Source organism: Amblyomma maculatum, chromosome 8 (assembly GCF_055883805.1).
Source record: "Amblyomma maculatum isolate TAMU_Amacu chromosome 8, ASM5588380v1, whole genome shotgun sequence".
Classification (NCBI taxonomy): domain Eukaryota; kingdom Metazoa; phylum Arthropoda; class Arachnida; order Ixodida; family Ixodidae; genus Amblyomma; species Amblyomma maculatum.
In genome coordinates this window covers 118847574-118868715 of record NC_139351.1, presented here as the reverse complement: position 1 = coordinate 118868715, position 21142 = coordinate 118847574, and the positions used below count along the sequence as shown (strand labels likewise).

The window sequence follows — 21142 nt, the reverse complement described above, 5'->3', positions numbered from 1 at the left end:
TCATAAACTACAGAAGCACAGGGCGCAGTACATTTATGTTCGTAGGCTAATTTTAAAACGACACACATGCAGTGCAGAACCGGCTACTAAGAATTGTTTTGCTCTTTATCTAAAACCACTAACGAAACTGTTACAGCCGATAATGAAACCGTTAGCTATCTTGGGCCAGTGGCAGTTGCTACCTGAAACCGCTACGACGGAAATTTAAGAAATGTTTTATTGTGCTGCTTTCGTTAGGAAAGTTTTCTCTGTATGCTTCTTTTATTGAATTTGTTAGCACGACTACAATAAAAATGTGGTCGTGCTGCAGATTCGTCAGGTCAGGCCCTTCCTTTGTCAATGCACTCAAGTGTAGACAATATCGTCATGATACTCATGAGAAAACGCGCCGGTTTTGTAAGTGCATTGTCAAGGCTGATGCTTGTTTGAATAAAGTATGTAAATCATGCCGGGTATTTGTGTTGCTGCCTAGCCAGCGCATGGTTGCTTTTGCGGGTGCACTGTGCGCCAAGACATATTCTGCTGCTGTTTTACTAACATTACTAACAAGCTTGAGCTGCTACAAGAGAAGAACCGATACGCATCCCAGCTGAAAAAGTTAATTGGTTCGAATTGAAATTCCAGCTGGTATTAACTGGAACCAAATGGAATTCGTGGGTTTCAATTGGCAACAGCTTGCCCAATTGGTTTTACTAGCTGGCATTATTTTCTCCTATTGGAATTCTAAATGGTAACAGAATTTGGCAATGGACACATAAGGTACGCTTATCACCAGTTAGAAACTTAATTGGTTCCAATTAGAGGTCCAGTGGGTTCCAGTAGGAAACTAGGCTGATTCCAATTGGGCATCAAATTGTTTTCATTTACCAGTCCCCCTTCAATATCCCACTGGTTCCAAATGGAAATGAGGTGGTTTCTTATTGAAAACAAGGAAATAAGTTCAAAATGTAACACTTTTTTTCCTTTGGTCATCCAGCATGAATTTAAGCAGTTAATGAAAATATAATTTACGTTCATGACCATGTTGCAGTGTACATAAAGTGAATGCTATTTTTGGCATAGTTTAATCTGGATAACTCATAAAATAATGACATTGCCAAGAAAGTCAAAATTATTGATGTTATATAGTTATAGACAACTGCTTCAAATATTCCTTGAATACATGAAATAATTTTAAACGAATGTTAAGTTCTAGTTTAAAGGGAAAGGAAATATTTTCAAGATTTCCATAGGACACAATTCTTGTAACTATTGTAAACTGATGTTTCTTGATTGAGTACAGAATTGAAACCCTGGCAATAATCGAGTGAAAAACCTAAGACACTTTATGGCAAAAGTACTGGTGAAAGATAAGCAAACTCAATGCTTTGGATGAGATCAGAAAATTTGCACATACGTAGGTGCATATCTACGGGCATATGTACGATATATCCCACGGGCATATGTATGACATTCCTTCAACTGCTGTCTGCTAGCGAAGCAGACGACGCGAGTTCCGATGATTGCCTACATCACTCGAAGCAAAGTACTGCGAAAACAATTATTTGCAAAAAGACTTTTAAAAATAATTATAATAGCAGTAATTTTAAATATGTCACTTATTACTTGCCACATAATTTGACTAATGCATATTTTCCGCACAGTGAGCGACCACTGTCGTGCCTCAGCTTTAGCCCCCAGAAGCCAAAAGTAGCCGTTCCGAAGTCTAGACTAGACGACTAGCGATGAACAACATGGCGGTGACAATGGCAAGCATGACGGCAAGTTCGTGCAAACATGTGTTTGCAAATGCTCTGTGCGGCTAGAATCCTGCGCTAATTATCTGTTACCATAATTTAAACGTAGATGATTTTTCGGCATTTCATCTGACAGACTAAGTGGTATCTCAACTTCTGGCAAGACTCGAAAATGTGAAGCGACTTCTACAAGGCCTACGACATGCTACTCTTCGGTAAGTAAAAAGTTTCTCTTCTATTGTGGTCACTGGGTCGGTGTTCTAAGGTTGCGTTGGAGTTCAGCTAAATTCTGAGAGCTTATTTAATTCACTGACAAAGACCAACAATGACTGAAACGGACCCGATGGCTGCGATGATCGCTGCTGATCTCATTCGAGCGAACTGTCCAAGTGAGGTGATAACTTTTGTTCTCCGTAGATTGAAATGAGCTGTATTGGTCTGTCGAACTGCATTTGGATTTACCTGCAGCCCGCAAAAAACCAACTTCATTATCCGATTGTTGCCGCCTGAGAACCATCACTGCATATGCCGGTGACTTCACTGTGATGACATGAAGCGCCGGTAGTTAGGTTTAAAACTAGGAGCCAGGCCAAAAACCTGTGAGCAGGCAAAGACCGGTGGCTGAATGATTCGGTCCACATCTCTTGTGACTAGGTTTATCCATGATGTGATTGTGTGAAATGCTGCCCCCCCCCCCCCCCCCCCCTTCCTCCCCGCCGAAGTCGGGCATAGTTTTTTTCTTTTTTAACTAACGTTAAGCTTGCCTTTACAAAGGGTGGCTATAGTTCAAGAGACTACTTAGCAGTGTAGTCGGAGAAAAAATATCAGCGTGCTAATAGGAAGGCTACTTTCACCAGCAGTTTTGCTGGAGGACGATTGTGCAGTACTGATAACTCACCCTTAATGCAAAAAGATTTTTTCATCACTTGGCTTGGCCTGATGCCTCATGACAGAATCATTTTTGTGAATACTACAGTGTTAGCACACTGTAGCACATTTGAAAAGAATCCAGAAATTCTTGCGAATTTTTTTCATGCTTTGCAGTCAGGGCAACTTGGGCTGATGAGAGCTTTGCTGTTTTTGTGTGATCTTAAATTATGTGCACTCTAACTTTGTGAAAGCTCCTAATCAGATATTTTTTTTTGCTAACTGGGTGTTATGGCAGATTTGGGGACAAAACATGGTAACAGCAGCTCAAGGTATAAGACCGTGCTTTTAATTCACTTATCGCTGCCGACTTTGATTTGATCTGTGTAAGCTATGTCTTGAACTCCATCATGGCTCCTGTGACAATACTCGTAAAACCCTTGAAGGAAAAGGTCATTATGAACTTGATTGTGGACTACTGGTGACTGCATGCACTCATGCTAGTCTTCCAGTAATCTGCATCCTAATAATTTTGAAGGCATGCACTATGCAGCAGTGGCATTTGGGTACTTCATTAAATGCCCTTCAATCTATGTAGGACTTTTCTCAGAACCAACAAATGTAATCCTTGTGACTGTGCTGCGGTATCATCAAGCTGCCTACTTTATTGCATGGTTACTGACTGCTACCTTTGCACTGTCAACACTATCATGAGTAGGCTGGCTTTCAGGACTCATTCATTTTGGGGGGTCTTGCTACTATTACTACTGCAGGTGGGTGTCTCTCAAGTAGCATCCCAGCTAAGACGAAAGTGTGTGTCACAAAGCAGCCAGGCCTCGCTCGCACATTTTACGTGCAAACTCCCTAGTTACACTAGTAGTTACGAGGCATTGATCTAATACCATGCACTCACATTGCTCCTAGAAATGGCTTTTTCGTTTTTGAATGAATAAAACATAGTGGATGTAACTGGTCTTTGGTGCAATGTGCATATGCTCACTCAGCATGTAAGTGCCTACCACCTTTCACTTGTACCATTTGGAAGCACCATTCAGGAAAAATATTTAGAGACCATATGCTTGTACAACACTTCGCCTGTCCCTGTGTGGATTCTCGCCATATGTGTTGTTTTTGAATTTGTTTGTGGTTTTGCATTTTACTCGTTCCAGAGCAAAAACTTGCCGTCGATGACTTGTACTTGCTAACTAAACTAAGCTTTGCTAAATGCACTATATTTTTCTCTAGACTGCCACAGAAAGCGGCTATAGGACATGAGCATGCCACTGCAAATGGCTCGGGAGGCTGCCATGAAAGACGTGATGGGAGTTATCAATGAAAAGATCGCAGATCTCAGAAGGCAAGCGAGGAGGTAATTCAATAATTTTATGCCATTTTGTGCGTGGCATTCAAAAAGCATCTAAGCTTGTCAGCTCTGTCATTACTTATGCTTGCCTTTATTACTTTAGGGAACAAGCTGCCAATGGAGCACTGCAGGGAGCAACCACACGAGCAGCTACGGCTGACAGCAATTGCTGAAGGATGCACAAAGGCACATCTGAGGCATTTTTTGAATTTGAAACTTTCACTCTTCAGCGGTCCTTTTTTATGGGTATCTAGCTCAAAATAATCTTATTTGTTTCAAGTAGAGAAGCACTTTGCATTGCAAGTACATTAAAGTAATAAAAGTGAAAGTGTGTTATTGAATAGAGCTGTGTTGTCTTCATTTGAGTAATTCATGCAGATCTTGTTCTGGCCCACTCCGAACACATGTAAATTTAATTGAAAATAAGCAGCATTGTATTGACCAACATTTAAAAGAAATTAGTCATGCAAGCGTCAACAAGCACCAAATGAGAGTATGGGTCTAGTATTAGTTCCCTAGTTAATACTCATTGGAGTAGGAACTTCCCAGCTATAATGGGACAGCATTGATCCCATTATGTTATATCTTAACTTCTGTAATTGCAACTTGCTTGGGACAGGACCCCACTTGCCTTGCTACAAAAGTTACTTCGAGTTGGCTAATGGGTACTAGTTAGAACTGCCCAGTTAAAACCTACTGGAGTTGTCCAGTTAGAACCAGTTGGAATCGCGCAATTGTAACCAGCTGGAATCGCCCAATTGTAACAAGCTGGAATTGCCCGATTGCAACCAGCCAGAATCGCCCAATTGGAACCAACTGGAATCGCCCAATTGGAACCAACTGGAATCACTCAATTGGAACCAGCTGGAATTGACCAATTGGTGTCCGAAAACCTAACTGGTACCAATTGGAAAAATTCCAATAGGAACCAATGAACTTTTTTGGCTGGGATGAGAGCTGGGTGCTCAACAAAATTTTCGTAAGTGCTGGGATAGAGCAGCATGCGACAAAAAGTATTAAAAATGAGCAGCAGGTAGCGTCAGCAGTACAAGTACGGTAGGCGCTCCCCACACGCACGCTGCCACAATGCATTGGATTGGCTTGTTGCGGCAAGAGTGGCTTTCCTCCAGGCACTCATATACATTTGTTTTAAAAAGCATGTTGCAGTGCCACGAATAACTCCAAATAATCAAGCAAGCATGTCTGAAAAATCAACTCAGAACTTTGGTTGGCGACTGGTATTTTTTTCCAGAGTCCTAATATAATGAAATAGCGGCTATGGCAAATTCATTTTCGATTCCCGCAGACTTCGCTACAACTGGGCTAGGCTGTATACAGGATTCACCCGGCAACACTGATCTAGCATCCAAGTTTACCTGGGACATGACACATGTATACTACCCAAAGCTGGCAATGAAAAGACACAGAAAACCGAAGACCTCTGCTTGTCCCTCTTTTCACAACCATGTGGCCTGGCTTTACAAGCCAATACACAATGAATTATGAGGAAAAGTATCCAATAAATGAATACATCTGGACACTGCCAACTAGCTGTGCCAAAGAAGGAGGAGGTGAGAATTTATTACTGAGTGCAGCATTATCTCAACATTCTGCTTAGGTGCACAGGGTCAAACAACCAGCATTCATGTCACATATATACGCCCTGACAAATTATGGGAACAGACAGCAGCTAAGCAGAATCAGAAAAGCTAGTTCTTTAAAAAAACATGTGACCTGCATAAAACTGACAAGGCCAGATTGGCCTGAAATTGGAGAAAAAATAAAAATTTATTGTGGTTTAGCTCTGGTTAACCCTAGTTGAATTGCAAAAGCAACAGCGGAAACTTCTTTATGTGCCTGCGTGTCGTAGGGGTAACGAGAATGCAAATGGTTCTGGCAGGCTGATTCTGATATCACCCTCCCATATGAAAGGAGCGACCAGAGTTGGCCGCTCCTGCCCGTGGCATAGGGGTAACGTGAATTCAAACGTCATGAGGGACCAGAACACGGCACACAGCTATGAGCGGTTAGACCTGGCGTAGTATTGCTTTCGCAGTAAGAGAAAGCAAGAAATAGGGAGAACAATGGCAGATTATTTTTTTCAACCACCAGCTCATCATTAAAAAACAAACAATGCATGGAAATAAAGTTTGGCTACATAAGAATTTGCATTCACATTAGTTTAGAAGCCTACATAACCAACCTTCACAACCATGCTCTCATTGTGAACAAGTCTTCTGTGATAAGACCAAAACATTTCTGCCACTATCATCCTCGATCAGTCGTGTTTCTGTCAAACTCTTGATTTTAGCAAGAGGAATATCAAGGAAACAAGGAACCGACCGGAAGGCAATGTGAGACATTTGGATGTGCTGCTCTGGGAAGAAAAGCAATACTCACGAAAATCTCCCGCTTTTCCTTAGATGTGAGAACATCTCGCCACCAAGCACATACTCCAGTACCATGTACAGGTTCGAGTTGTCCTGCATTTAGAGGAAGCCTGCATTAGCATGGGCGCTCACCGCTGGAAAAAATTCTCAACATTATGTGGTAATTGTGGCCGATACCTCAGGCTCTCAACAATTGGAACAAATATGAATAATGAAAATGTGTGTCCACAGCATAAATTCAACTATAAGAGTTCAAGGAGTCCCAGAAGTGTAATAACACTGCTATTAAAGTCACGACTGCAAATACAAAATATTAAGTAGCATTCCAGTGAATTGTCATTCCTTTGCTACCACTTGGCCTTTTTGCCAATGTTTTTGAAGGTGTACAGATAGCCCAGGACTATACTGGCTCATTTTCATGCTCCTCACTGCCTGCTCATAGTGGCACACGCACGGTAAATAAGATAAAACATTTTAGGTCTTTCCTGCCCATGCCTATTCTCATCGATAACCCGCTATCGATGGCTGCAAACGCATATTTACCCGCTTTCCGAGTGGGTAAATACAGAGTTCATGGATGACTACCGCCACCAAGTGGGTAGTATATATGAACTATTCTTCAGTTTCGGTGTGCTGTTTTCAATTTTCACTGTGAGGTGGTTTTCAGGAGAGCCGCTCAAGTTTCAGTTATCGACGCTCGTTGCGCGTGTGATGCCATCGACGTCGCGCACCTCTGCTCCACGAAAACGGCACGCTTCCATCGATCCAGGTATATATTTGAGCGATGTTTTTGGCAATGATAGCAGCAGCAATTTCAAAGACAACTTGGACTCGTGTGGCTTGAACACAAAACGTGAAAGTGCGTCAATCCAGTCCTGAACCCCTAGAATGACAACAGGCACCCGCCAGTAAATTTTGCTTTCTCAGATTCGTTTTGCTGTGTTCGTACGGTGATCTGTAGATATCCTCCATGTTCTGAAGGTCCCAATTCTTATCTCCAGGGTGTCAATGTCTTTCAGGGGGACCATCTGCCGGTGACCACGCGAAATGCCGGAATGCACAATACACACCGTACCTAAAATTTTCTTGCACAACTCGGTAAATTCTGTATGTACAAGGCTGAAATTTAGTAACACATTGTACAGATCCTTTGCGAAGATATTGTAAATCTTAGAATTTTATAATATTTATATTTATTATATATAAATAATAAATATAATAAATATTAATATTTTATACTATTTTAAAAAGAAAATAGTATTATTTTGAAGTAATTAGTTTTCTCTTACAAAATAGTATTTTGTCAACTGTATTCATTATTTAGGACATAATTTTAACACAACTGTCAGCTTTAAACGCTGAAAGTAAAAGTTTTGAAAGTGAAAATAACATCTCTTGGAAGAAGGCAGCAGAGCAGGAAACAACACAAAGCATAAGAAGCCTTCTTCCAAGAGCTGTGTGACCAACTAGCTCAACGTTTGACTCTATTATTGAAAATAACAGTTTTTTTCAATTAGAACAAGTTTGCTAGGCATGCCTAGATACAAGAAGTCTTAACAGGTAATGCAAGCCGGCTGAACAATTTGGCACGACACAGTTATGATCGTTCCGACTCCATATGCCTTCCCTTCATTGCCAAAAAAAAATTGTCACAGAGTACAGCAGAAAAGAATCGTCACATTAGCACCAACCAACTCAAGTGCCATGAACATGAAGCAAGACAACAGCTCAGACTTCACAGAATCCACAGCAATCAGCGTCACCTCTCAGTCACATACTGTCAGGGTGCATGCCCAGCACCAGGGAGTGCTAGTAAGATAATGCATCACCATTCTTGTCTAGTGTCACATCATGGTCACACTTTCGTCCATTTGACAATGACTGGCAAGCTGGCCAGTCAAAATAAAGCTAGAAAAATGTGGCCAGCATTAGATGAACTCATGTCATTTTTAATAATGTGATGTTTTACAATGCCAAAGCAACAGTTTGAATAAAAAAACTGCAAATTCCTAATCATCATCATCAGGTCGATTACATCCACTGCAGGGCAAAGGCCTCTCTCAAGTTCCATTTGATTTCAACAAACCTCAACACACTGTCTAATCTCATCCGCCCACCTAACTTTCTGCCGCCCCCTGCTATGCTTTCCTTCCACTGGAATAGAATTTGTTATCCATAGCAACCATCGCTTATCCTCTCTTCGCACTACATGCTCTGCCTATGCACATTTATTCTTCTTGATTTCCACTAGAATGTCATTAATTCGAGCTATTTCTCTGACCCACTCTGCACACTTCCTATCTCTTAACGTTACACCCACTATTTTTCGTTTCACAGATCTCTGTGTAGTCCTCAATTTAAGCTGAACTCTTTTTGTTAGCCTTCACATTTCCGTCCCATAGGCCAGTAAGATCAGATGTTATATAGTTTCCTCATGAATGATACCCGTAACCTACCATTCCCGACTTGATAGTATTTGCCAAATTGTGCTCGAGCACTACCTGATTTTTCTAGTTCTCTTTCCTAATCGGGATCTACTGCCACTATGTGTCCTAAGTGGACGCATTCCCTTACTACTTCCGATGCTTTGCTACCTATTGTTAACTGCTATTCCTTTCCAAGTCTGCTGATTTACTTGTGCCTTCTGCACATTAATTTTCAGGTCTACCATTCTGCTCTACCTGTCTAAGCCATTAATCCTTATGCATCAATCCTTATCCCTGCTGTTCCCATTCTAGATCCCTGAATACTTCTTCTAAGCAAGTAGTGAATAGTAATGGAGAGATTTTATATCCTTGCTTAACCTCCTTCCTTAATGAAATTTTATTACTTTCTTTATGCATAACTATGGTTGCGGTGCAGCAACTATAGATACCTTCTAATGCTTTCACATATGCAGCGACGCCCCGATTTCACAATGCCTGCATGACAGCTCACGTTTTGACCAAGTCAAATGCGTTCTACTAATCAATTAATGCTATGCACAGGAGTCGGTCATATTCTATCACCTGGTTGATAGTATGGGTAAGACCTATTGTAAAGCAGCCTTTAAGAAAGCCTGGCTGATCCTTTGGTTGATTGAAGTCTAAGGTTGCCCTGATTCTACTAGCGATTACCTTGGCAAATACCTTGTATGTAACGAATATTAGGTTGATCTGTTTGCAATTTGTTGTTTGTTTGCTTGTTTGCAATTTCCCCTTTAATATGGATTAATATAATGCTAGCGTTCCTGCAAGATTCCGGTACCATTGAGGTCATGAGGCATTGTGTATACAGGGTGAGCAGTCTTTCTAACATGATAACGCCATCATCCTGGCCGCTTTTCGATGGAGGTGAAAAGCAAGGCACCCCTGTATGCTGTACGATGTCAGTGCACGTTAAGAACCCCAAGTGGTCGAAATTTCAGAAGCGCTCCACTACAAGCAATCCCACATAGCCCGAGTCGCTTTGGGATGTTAAACCCCCCAAACCAAACCATCATCTTTCAACAAATTTTCAGTTACCTGATCCTCCCCAGCTACTTACCCTTTTTTTTCATATTTTCTAAAGCTTTCTTTATTCTGCTCTTCGTTACTGGTGCAACATCTGGATGATACATACTACTGCCATTCTCATTATCAGTGTAGAAGTCCTCTGCTCCTCTTACTACCCAATTTATATCGGCAATGACATTGCCTGCCTTGTCTCTTCGCACATACATCAGATTTTTGTCTATGCCAAGTTACTTAAGTGAACCTTTCCACTAATCGTTATGACACAGAAAATAAAAAACAAAAATTAAAACCTCTTAGCAACTACCTAATAAAACAGAGTTGCTAATTATTCCCTGTCTGGTGAACCGATAGTCAAACTTTTGAGCTGTGCCAGAACAGTTGTGGAAAGTTCACTTAACAGCAGCCGTATTTGCACCTAACTCAAAAAGTTCAGTTGCACGCCACCAATGTTTGCCTCACTCGCAACTAATTATACGACACAATCAGCCCAAGCCAAAGCACTGCAGTGACCCCAACACAACGAAGGTGCCACCATGACCGACATGGCTTTACAGGTTGCCAATCTTATACATGCTAGTGCCTCCAACGTGCTTCCGAGCGTTGTCCACTGCTCTGTGCCCAGCCTTAATGCCAATTATTATGCTGCTTTAGCTCCATTACATAGCATCTATTAGAAGCAAGGACAACTCGCTACACAATGCCTCCGGGCCTCCACCAATGTTCACCAAAGCCCTCAATGGTTTATAAATAAATGTGTAAACCTTTGAAGAATGTATCCCCACTCTTACTTTGCAAGCAAATAAATTTTTTGCGTAACTAAGCCAGTATATATTACGCACATACTGACCATTCTTTCTTCAGTGCTTCATTTCGTCAAGCTTCAAACAGATCCTGATGCAAACTTAAATAGAGAAAGAATGCAACAGACACCAGTGGTCCACGTTTGTTGCTCACCTTGAAGTGGTATGCTAGCTTGACCAAGAATGGAAACTCGACAGCTTGTAATATCCGCTTTTCATTTAGGGTGTGTTCTACTTGTTTTAGCTTTACTACCTGGAAAAGTAAGCAAACGGAAAAGTTAGCAATGTGCGCAAGATAGAAATGCGCAGGGAGAGGTTAGGATGACTCAATGATGCTTAAAAAGTTAGTCACAAATTACTAAAATACATCCTAATCATGTTTTAATATTGCCAGTTGCCGAATTTGCTCACATCCCCCCTCAGAATTAACAAACATTCATGCTATAAGAAGCATGCACCAACACCTATTATCAACCTAGCATCCAGTTAATAATGTTGCTTAACCCTTTGACTGTCGAATATTTCGAAAAAATTTTACCCCCAGTGTCGAATGTTTTTAAACGCTATGCATTTAGTGCAGTACCCGTACGGCAAAAACGCCACGGGAGGGAGTGCGGTCGCAGTCAAACACAGTCAAACAGAGTCAAAGGGTTAAATTGCAAGCTGGCGCAAGAGGCTGACATAACAGGAGACAGATACAGTTGTTTTTCCCACTTTTATGAAAAAAAACACCGAATGTGAAAGTAGTGCACACAAAATGTGATCACAGGCAAGGTCAGCAGTTCCCGGCATGAAAAATTTTTCACAGACTGCAAATGAGATCCATGCAGCATGTATGCAAGAGTGTTACTTCTCTATAGCGTGCTAAATGATTACATCATTGTTTATGAAAAAATAAAAATAAAACTGAGACAAGAGACTGATCTCTGAACCATTAATTGTGACATTACAATTTCCTTTTAGGAAATTTCACCTCCAACTAACCAGTTCCTAGCAAACTTCCGCCTGCCAAAGGCATTCTCATTTTTTGAGTCTGCAAGGATTTAGACAGCCGATGCTGACACCACTGGACAGATTTTTTTTCTGACAGGGTACTAATACTCTCTTGCACAACAAACCTGCCAAAGATATGCTTGTGATTTTTCAATGTAACGCTTCAAACGATCGATACCAATGCCAATGCCACTAGACATTCTTTTTTCTTTCAACATGAAGATGTTGAAAAAAACTCTCACGTAAAGAAAAAACACCATATTAAATCTGGAAGTCATATCTGCTAGGAGCTGCAATGTTGTATTTGGGTGCAGCGGTAGTGGTTCATTGTAAAAATGGCTTAAGCCAAAGAAAATGACACCCATTTCCTAGACACTTGATCTGCATTCAGCAGAAATAAAAGGGTTGCAGTGATAAATTTAAAAAAAAATCGAAACAAATTACATAAAAAATCAGGGAGGGGCAGGGAGAGAGAAGCTATTTATATAAGAGGTGTAGATATTTTCACACACCGGCACAGCATGCATGACACAGACTGCAAAATGTCACTAGTCTTTACTTGTACTCACAGATGTACATATTTTCCTTATTTTACTAAATTAATGTCCTATTAAATATATATAAACTAACATATAACTAAAATAAAACTCAAAGCAAATGCTAAAACTCTAACAAGAAAACAGCCTGAAATTTCTTTTGGCACCCTGCTATGCTGGTGAGCAATGAAACAGTTTTCAAATCCGATACTGATATATTGCACATGCCACGATATCAGCATGAAATTTTGGCATACTTAGCTATTAAAAAATGATATTAATTCAACAGTTTCATATCTTCAGAATTAATATTTTCCTTACCCCCCCCCCCCCCCCCCCCCCCCCCCCCCCCTTCCCATGAACTTACACAAGCCAGGCTCGGCTTATGCCTACTGTAATTTCTGGGTCATGACGAGCCTGGCTCGTTGTGCATTTTCTGATACTCCGATTATGGCTTAAGAGAAGTAGGCCTCGTCTAAAGCATTTTTTCTAATTGTTGAGGGATGGCAGCATTTTTACTGAAGGGATGATCGCTTCTGCTTGGCCCCAGTGGAGAAACTTGCAACAACAGGAATATGGTGGAGCGTGAGAGTGAAAACGTGACAAGTGAAAATGTGAGACTCAGTGATAAACAGAAAAAAGGCAGGAACCAGCATGACGCTGCGTGAAAAGCTGCTCGTACAAGAAAGCACCGGTGCAGGGGATGCAAGAAAACATTGCTTATTGCAATTTGCGCTATGAGCACTGGAACACTCGTGAAAACCTTGATTTGAGACGAGTGATTTTACGAGTTTGACAAACATTTCATGAAGTTTACAGTTATTATTTTGAACGCTCTGCCTGCATGCGCAATAAGGTATTTCAATATAGTCACATTTACACACAACACATATAGGCGTAACATTTACACACAACACATATAGGCGTAACAAAGTTACGCTATATAGAAGAAAAGCATTTCCTGTGGTATTTGTTATGTTTTACACAAAGAAAAATGCCATTTCCCTAAATAAGAAAAGAAATTACCATTTTGGTGCTATTTCTTTTAATAAAAAATGTGTACATTAGAGAGGTTAACAAAGACGCTATATTGATGTGCAGGATTTTTATCTAACACTCTCACTGACTGCATATTATAAGACAGCTTAAAACAAAAAGCACGCTTTCCTCATGATTCCATTGCTCAGTGCTGCTGAATGGAGACTTACCTTTTGTTTGTCTAATATTTTCATGGCAAAATAATCCTTGTGCTGTTTGTGCTGGACGAGCATCACCCGGCCAAAGGAGCCAGTTCCTAGCGTCTTGATCCGGTCAAAGTCATCAAGGCTGGCTGTGTTCTGAAAAACAAATATCGCCAGGTTTAGCACCATGTAATTATTGGTTACCACAAACTAACACGACCAGCAAGCTTTCATGAGAGGCCATTAAGTGAAACAAGCCACAGCTACAACTAGTTAGTGCACAACAGATTAAAATGTAACACTGAAAAGCCATCATTCAGCTACAAATCAATATACGAGCAATCCGAAACTATGCGCTCATCAAAATAACATAACAAAAAATGTCAAGAACATGACATAGCCCCATCGACTAGAGAGGCAAATACATTACCTGAGAATCAACCTGCCCATTTTTAATTGTGTCAATACATACAATGAACACAATTGGTATGACTAAAATGACCATAACATATTATACGCCATACAGCAGAGCAGAGAAAAGTAGGATGCCATCTTCCAAATAGCAAGCATGATTGAAAGCAACACTTAAAGTACAATGCCCATGTATATTGTAGCTCATCAAAAAACGCACAAGAAATATTCACCAGTTAATAATACTAAACTATACTTATTCCCTTTCCTGAAAATATTTTTTTTGTTAATTATTTACATTTCATCTATAGACAGCCAAAGAGAGAAACAGCACATTTTCTATGCTGATAAGGTACAATCAACTATACATCATGCAAGTATAGATTAGGCTGATGAAGACTGGGAAGGTCACTTTATTCTGTGAAAAAGGTGGCCAGTCTTCAACACTTAACTATGAAGGCCAACCTCAGTCACCAGTGCTTGCGGCAAAAATAGTGGAATGTATACAAATTTTGTATACTGCCCAGTTTGTTGTCTCATTATTATCCTCAATCTATTTAACACCGTTTTTGCAAAAACTGTTCCTGAGACATAAAGCTTGTTCTCTACATGCAGCGAAAGCCCTGGCACCCAATCCAACGCGACAAATAATTATTGCATTAACCATAACCAATTCACAGCCGCGAACAGCCATCAACGAACCTGGCATACCCAATTGGTAGTGTGATGTTTTTATCTGCGCCGACACACTCAGGTGCTGGTGAAGCCACTGAAGCAAACCATCTCCAATTGGAATTGCTGGTGACTGGCTGGTGAACTCTTCAAGCCCTTTTTGATACGTCGCCTGATGAACTGAGCTCGACCCTTGTACAACTTGTTTTGCGCTTTTACAGATTCTATCTCCATGCCCCATCTCTAAAAGCATGAGTCTCTGACATCTTTGCTTTGAAATGAGATAGAGAGAACTAAGGGCATTGCCTCATTATTAGGCAATGGAAAGGAAAGAAGTCAACAGCGACTAATCAAGCCAAGCACGTGCAAATCGGTGCTTTATTTTTTTTTGTTTTTTTAATTTTATTTGCTTTATTATTTTATTTTTAGCAAATCAAGGTTTTGTAACTGCACGTTCAAAAGCGAGGTTGCCTAAAATTTTTGCGAAAACCGGTACGTTTTCATTCGAGAGCTCCAGTTATTCAAAGCCACAAAAAAGTCATCCCTTTATCCTCACTCAAAAATTGACTCGGAAATGAGCTAGGCTCTCACTTTCACTTAGGCAGCATGCTTTGACTATTTTAACGAAGTTGCTCCCAAACTTGGTCACTGACCTGATTTTACAAGTTTTGGTGCATCATAGCCGCAGTTGCTTTTGCGCCATTAAACCCCAATAACTAAATAACTAACTAACTAACTAACTAACTGACTTCACAAGTGAAACACTTTGTGACAGCTCAATATTCGGACCAAAAAGAGCCTAGCAGTGCAGAGCCCCTAAGGTTACCTTAAGCTCAAGTGATGCTAGACAAGGTCATTTCCAATCATAAATTGTTCGCAGTAATGCATCAAGGCCAAAAAATATCACAAGAAAGAAAACACAGGTTCCTGGTCAGGTGAAAATGTGTCTGAAGTTATGGTGATGACAAGTTTACCATCTAATTCGAATATAGTTGGAATATGCCTGTAGAATGAAAGCTGGGGATACTTGGTATATAGCATGTTCATTTTTCATGGTGTGGCAGCTTGGCAGACAAAGAAAAGAGAACCCAATGAAGAAAAGTGTAAAAAAAAGTTGTCAGATACATGTTAACTTCTTTTACTGTCCTTTCCCAAGTTGACTTTACGAAAAACAGAGTATGCTTGCGGAGCTTACAAGTCACTAGAAGATGTAGGCAATTCTTTGATCATATTCTTATTTCAGTTTGTAGCTGCATTGTGTTAATTTATGCAGGAGAAAGATTATCACACAAAACATTTACTGTTGCAACTATTAAAGGTCACAGTACCTTTCTACTACTAGCCACTGATATTGTATACGTTATGGTTCTGAAACATCTTAGACAGAAACAATGACTTTACTGACCTCTTTCAGGTTAAGTATTCAAGAATTGCATTTTTTCTTTTTTTTGCAGAAGACAACAAACATGAATGACACAAAGGGATGGGGGATGCCCCATATGGAAAGAGAGACGAGGATCCAGAGTTTGTGTATTCTCCGCACCTAAAACTGACATATTTATGCAATAAATGCACCTAATCCCCACAGCAATTCTGGAAAGTAGCCAAAGCTATGGCATGAATCACTCAAAAGTTGCGGAAATATTCGTGTAGTCCCTTTTGTAGTCAAGAAAATACCAAGCGAATTTGCCCAGGGCAAATTTACTAGCAAGTCCGAGTTGGCCACCACGAACTGTGGCATTTCAAAAGAGAGGAAACTTACTGACGCAACGCAACTGTTATCTTTCCATTAGTTGAATTTTTTTTTCTGCATTACAATATATTGCCACGATACCCTGTATGTGCTATGCCTCCATCACTTTCCATGGTTGGAGCTCTAGAATGAGAAGAAAAATATGAAATGAGCCGTACTCACCGAACTAGGGCTGGCCCATTTTTGTTCAAAGGACTTCCTTGCCTCTTCAAGGAACCTCTCGACTGGACAGAACAAATTGCAAGAAAGATGCAGACACATCAGAACATGGGGAACTCAAAACATTTTTTTACATAAGACAACAGTTTTCAGCTCCGAAAAGCCCGTAGTTAATAACAGAAATTAATTTGTAATGAAAACATTTAGAAATTCAAGAAGACTACAAAAAAAAAAAATTATCGGTGAAAGAGGCACTTTGTACGGTAGCAATATGCGACAGTCTCTTAATTTTAATCGAGCCATTCAGTAGCTAGTAAAGAAATAATAACAATGACAAATAAATAAACTTTATAAATATAAATGGTGCACTTGGCACCTTAACTAATGCGCTGTGATACAGGGGAGTTCCAAGCCAAAATTTCCCTTCTGCTTTCCTTTCCTCATCCATAAATTTCACTGATTCTCAATATCTCATTGAGGTGCATGTGAGACCCAAATGCAATTCCACATGTGCTAGCTCAACCTGGCTTTTAATGCACAAAATAAAATCATAATTCAATTACCTTTCCACTCAGCGTGCTGATCATATAATAATAATGTTTAGTCTCAAGTGTGAGCCATGGTCTCCAAGCTCATAAAGCACAGGACGGGTGCTGTCCCGTCCCAGCCTCTTTTTGCCCTGTCTTTACCTGAGACACATACCGGCTCCCATCTAAATTTTTCCTCTCCGTATTGAACTAGGTTATATGATCAAGAACATGCTCTAAATCACCCAGCTGTGAATGCCTGAAATGTAAATCTTCTCACGAGCAAGCAGGCTCTTGGAACTCCCCTGCTGTAGCGCAAGAATAGAGTAAAAAGCACAGTCACCCTCACACAGATTCCTACAACTCTTAATCCACAACAAAATATATTACACTTCAAATTATGTCAACTGAGGTTAATTGAATCACAAGTAACTGACACACTTCAGGCAGAGCAGCATACAGTGTTCAAACCACTTGCAAAGGCAGCCGTGAGTTATTCACTTAGTGAAGCCACACTACAAACACTAAGCGTGCAAATTTTTGCCAAGCGGTTTAGGTTCCTTTGAACGTCCCAGAAGCGCCCAGCAACAACGAAATCTGAACAAAGCTGACAAGCATTCTTGTAGGTTGTGTGAGCCTAGTGCCCTGTAAATGTATGTTGAGTATGACGCAGTATGACGCATGAAATAAATGCTCAGTAGTTCCCACCACTTGTGTGCAATGTCCATGAATTCTCTTGAAATCAAAACCTCCAATCTTTTATTGGCTACTATGGTTACGGCAACCACAATACCTCAAGTGTACCCCTTCTCCAGTGCCCTCGTGCGCTACGCCCCGATAACGACCCATCAACACTGTTGCGAAAGTGTACATTTGGAGGATGTACAAGTGAAAGGTGTATACAGAATATGAAACAAGAGCACCCGAAGTGTGAACACACGTCCTTTTATCAGCAAGTGGTTAACGGAACATAATCTGTGGGTGTACGTATCGGCGCTTAGAAGTGGTGGACATTTCCGGGCTGCTGCTTTTTGGCACCGCAGCAGGAGAAACTGCCAGGCAGTGCAACAGTGCAGTCTGCAATGCAGGTCAGCATGCAAAGGTCAGACGGCACGGTAATGTCTTCCAACGTGGACATGAGTACCTAAAAATCACTCTTCCAGAAAGTTTTTCCTTGAAATAGGCCCGTGATAAGGTTTGTCGTTTGATGCAGTAAGCCCTTGTTTCATGCCGTAAAACGAAGTGCAGAAACCTCACAACGTCAATTAGCTGCTTGCCTTTGCCTGACTCAGCGGAGGCCAGAGGGCAACAATCAAGATTATTCCTAACTACTACTATGGTGGGACAGAAAAGGGAACACAAAATCAATGGTCCCAGCCCATGTTAAAGGAAAAAAGTATGGTGGGCATAATTCTTCCAAAGCATGGCTTTTGGCTTTTGTAGCTTCCACAAACGCGATTACAGAGTGTTATAGCAGAAAACTGGAGCCATTATGCATCACTGCACTCTACAAGTATGACTACCGTGCACTCGTACTCACAGCAACCTTTTTCAACAAGGTGTGATAACTCAGATTCTCTATATTCTTTCTGACCCTCTGCTATTAATATCAAAAGCCAAGCATTGCCAGCTTCACACAATGAGCTTGGCATGAATATCAGCTGTCACCAGTGATTCCCTACCACAGGCACTCAAAGACATTACGTTTTGAAGTGCATTTAGTGCACGTTTTCTTTTTCCTTTTCTTAGCAACTATCAGCTCCCAAAGGTAATGGCCCATATTCTGCAGGCATCAGCCCATACAGTGGGCATCAATACGCTGCAGGGTTGAATGTTGAAAAGTCAATCCAGATGAGGCCCCTATATGACAGGCAGTTCAAGGTGATCACCAGCAAGTCAGGGAAAGTAACACGGAACCCCTTCTACCCAAGCAAGACACGGTGGTTGAGTGCACCGCAGACTGCAGCCAATTTGAGAGCAGTGAACGTGCGTTAGTCCCACAAAGTAAGCAGCGAGGTAAGGGTGTAGGGAATGGTGGAAAGTGCGAAAAGGCAGCTGCCGGACGCTGGGGAAGGGCAGGCAGGAGCCCACCTGACACGATGCCACTGCTCTTGAACGGAGGGGGCTTTGATTGTGTTGGCGTGGCGCCCCCTACAAAGGGACAGACACAGAGGAAGTGACACGAGGGAAACACGTCCAACGGCTCTACACATACACACACACGCACAGAGTTCCTTATAAAGAAAAACCGGCTGTATGAAACTCCATGGTTGCCCACATATATACATACACACACAAACAGATACGGCTTTGCACGTTCGCACACCAAGTGTAGTGGGGTAGCGGGGGAACGAAACGTGTGTGCACAGTGGTGAGAAACACCAGGATGACAAAAGTGACAAGACATTGTCCCAGGACAGGGTGCAAATAGAAAAAAAAAAAAAAAAGCCATAAAAAAAAAAACTGTTTCAGTAGCCTCGGTATATCAGACATCACCCTTTAAGAAGCCCACTGGCAAACAACTTCCAATTTTTACAGCCGCCTGAAGTAGTTTCTCTACAGGTCCTCAGGACTTAGCGCTTACAATCAAATAGCAGCCATAACTTTCCCATTTCGACACCCCTAATGTACAGGTGGAACAAGGTTTGCCGTCTCTAATATTCAGTAAAAATATGTTGGACATCACCGATCCTATTTCGAACTACTGTTCTTTAACAGCAAAATTTTTTACCCGAATGAACACTTCTACGCAACAGCTCCCACAACCGGTTCTATCGGTTTTATCCTTTCCGCTTGCCACCAACACTGAGTAATTACTAAACAGCCTCCTGCACGCACGTCATTCCGGAAAAGCAACGGCATCATGTCTTATCAAGGACACAAGGTTGCACATTATGCAACTACTAACGAAACTGGGGCGCCTTTACTTCAGCTCCACCCTTGAAGGTCGGGAAGACATCTACAATTCGGTCAGGTAACACCACCTCCAGTATCATAGACTACGGGATCGGAACGAAGTTTTGACTGAAATAAGATTGAAGTCACACAGAAGTAACATGCAGCACCTTAGCAGCAAGCACAATAAAATTACTGCCCTTAGTAGTAACACTGTACCAGTTGTAAACTCTCACTTGTGTCGAAAACTGGTAGAACGATCCCACCCTGAAAGGAGGTAGTAGTGCGGGGCATCACAAAACGCTACTACTAACTGCACCACTGCATCACCTGATGGCTTTGCACATGCCCCACTGTTGAGTACACATTAGTTACGCTTTATTTGTATGTTCCGCACTCAAAAGAGTGCTTACCAATTAAGGGTTTCCTGACAGTGCCCGAACAAGACAGCTTAGCATTTACTCAGCTTGGTATAAGACAGGGACCCATGAACTACACTGCAGAAATAAGTAAAAAAATGTGGGCCTCCTTATTCACACCATTCTTCTAATAAGGCATCACAAAGGCCACCACATCCAATTAAAGGATGTTTGCTTACAGCATAAAAACTTGGGAAACTAGAGTTAGTAACACCCCCCTCTCCAACCTTCCCTCACGAAAAGAAAAAAAAATGGAACCTATCCTTTTCAGTTTCCTGCTCCACCTCAATTGTACAACAGCTATGATTGAAGTATGAATGCAGTCTCCTGGCATGTACTTCCGACGGCACTTATCAGACGATGATCTACTGGCACTTCCTCGCGAGGGGGTTCCCATCCAGACTAGGTCCAATGTGCCTCCAACACTAGCCAGTATCTTCTTAAAATTAGAAAGGGGTGTGTAAATGTTGCCTTAACCTTAAGGTAAGCTTCTCGGGCCGCCTCTAGCCCGTGCAAGAAATGTTTTATTGAATAAATTCGCAGTGCATCCCAGTTCCCTGTGAATGGATTCCTGAAGACTAAATACACGCTAGCTCATAGGGCCGCCTTTTCCAAGATATGGTGGTTCATACATCAGCCTTGATCTGTCCCCCGTTCGCATTATTTGCCTCTCGGCAAAGGTTCACGCATATATTCACGCATCCCATCCACGCCATTAACACGGGGAATTAACGCGCGGCCGTTTCTGAGCCAACAAGCAAGCCTCTCCTCCTGGCAGCGCTGGGCGATATACTATCGCCCATTCGAGTGAAGCGGCCAACATGTACGGGCGCGCGTCCGTGTCATCCGTCCGGAGAACAGGAGACGGAGAAGTACGAGCGGTAAGTGCGTGCGGAGGGGGGACATTGAGCACAGGAGGAGGAAGGGAACGAGAATGTCGTGCATG

At 41.5% G+C, this 21142-nt stretch overlaps 1 protein-coding gene across 7 annotated transcripts in view; it reads right to left on the bottom strand.

The window, feature by feature from the left end:
* Pka-C1 (Protein kinase, cAMP-dependent, catalytic subunit 1) overlaps positions 1-21142 on the bottom strand; it is a 410566-nt gene that overhangs the window by 21186 nt on the left and 368238 nt on the right. For 6 of the 7 annotated variants that reach the window (XM_084577414.1, XM_084577413.1, XM_084577415.1 and 3 more), the window contains 4 exons: positions 16359-16420; positions 13388-13516; positions 10805-10903; positions 6367-6449 (listed from right to left, as the gene is read on the bottom strand). In XM_084577414.1, coding sequence (XP_084433540.1) covers positions 6367-6449; positions 10805-10903; positions 13388-13516; positions 16359-16420 — 373 coding nt within the window. Of the gene's footprint in view, positions 1-6366; positions 6450-10804; positions 10904-13387; positions 13517-16358; positions 16421-18973; positions 19034-21142 lie in introns of all 7 variants that reach the window. The other variant, XM_084577417.1, reaches the window with a different exon arrangement.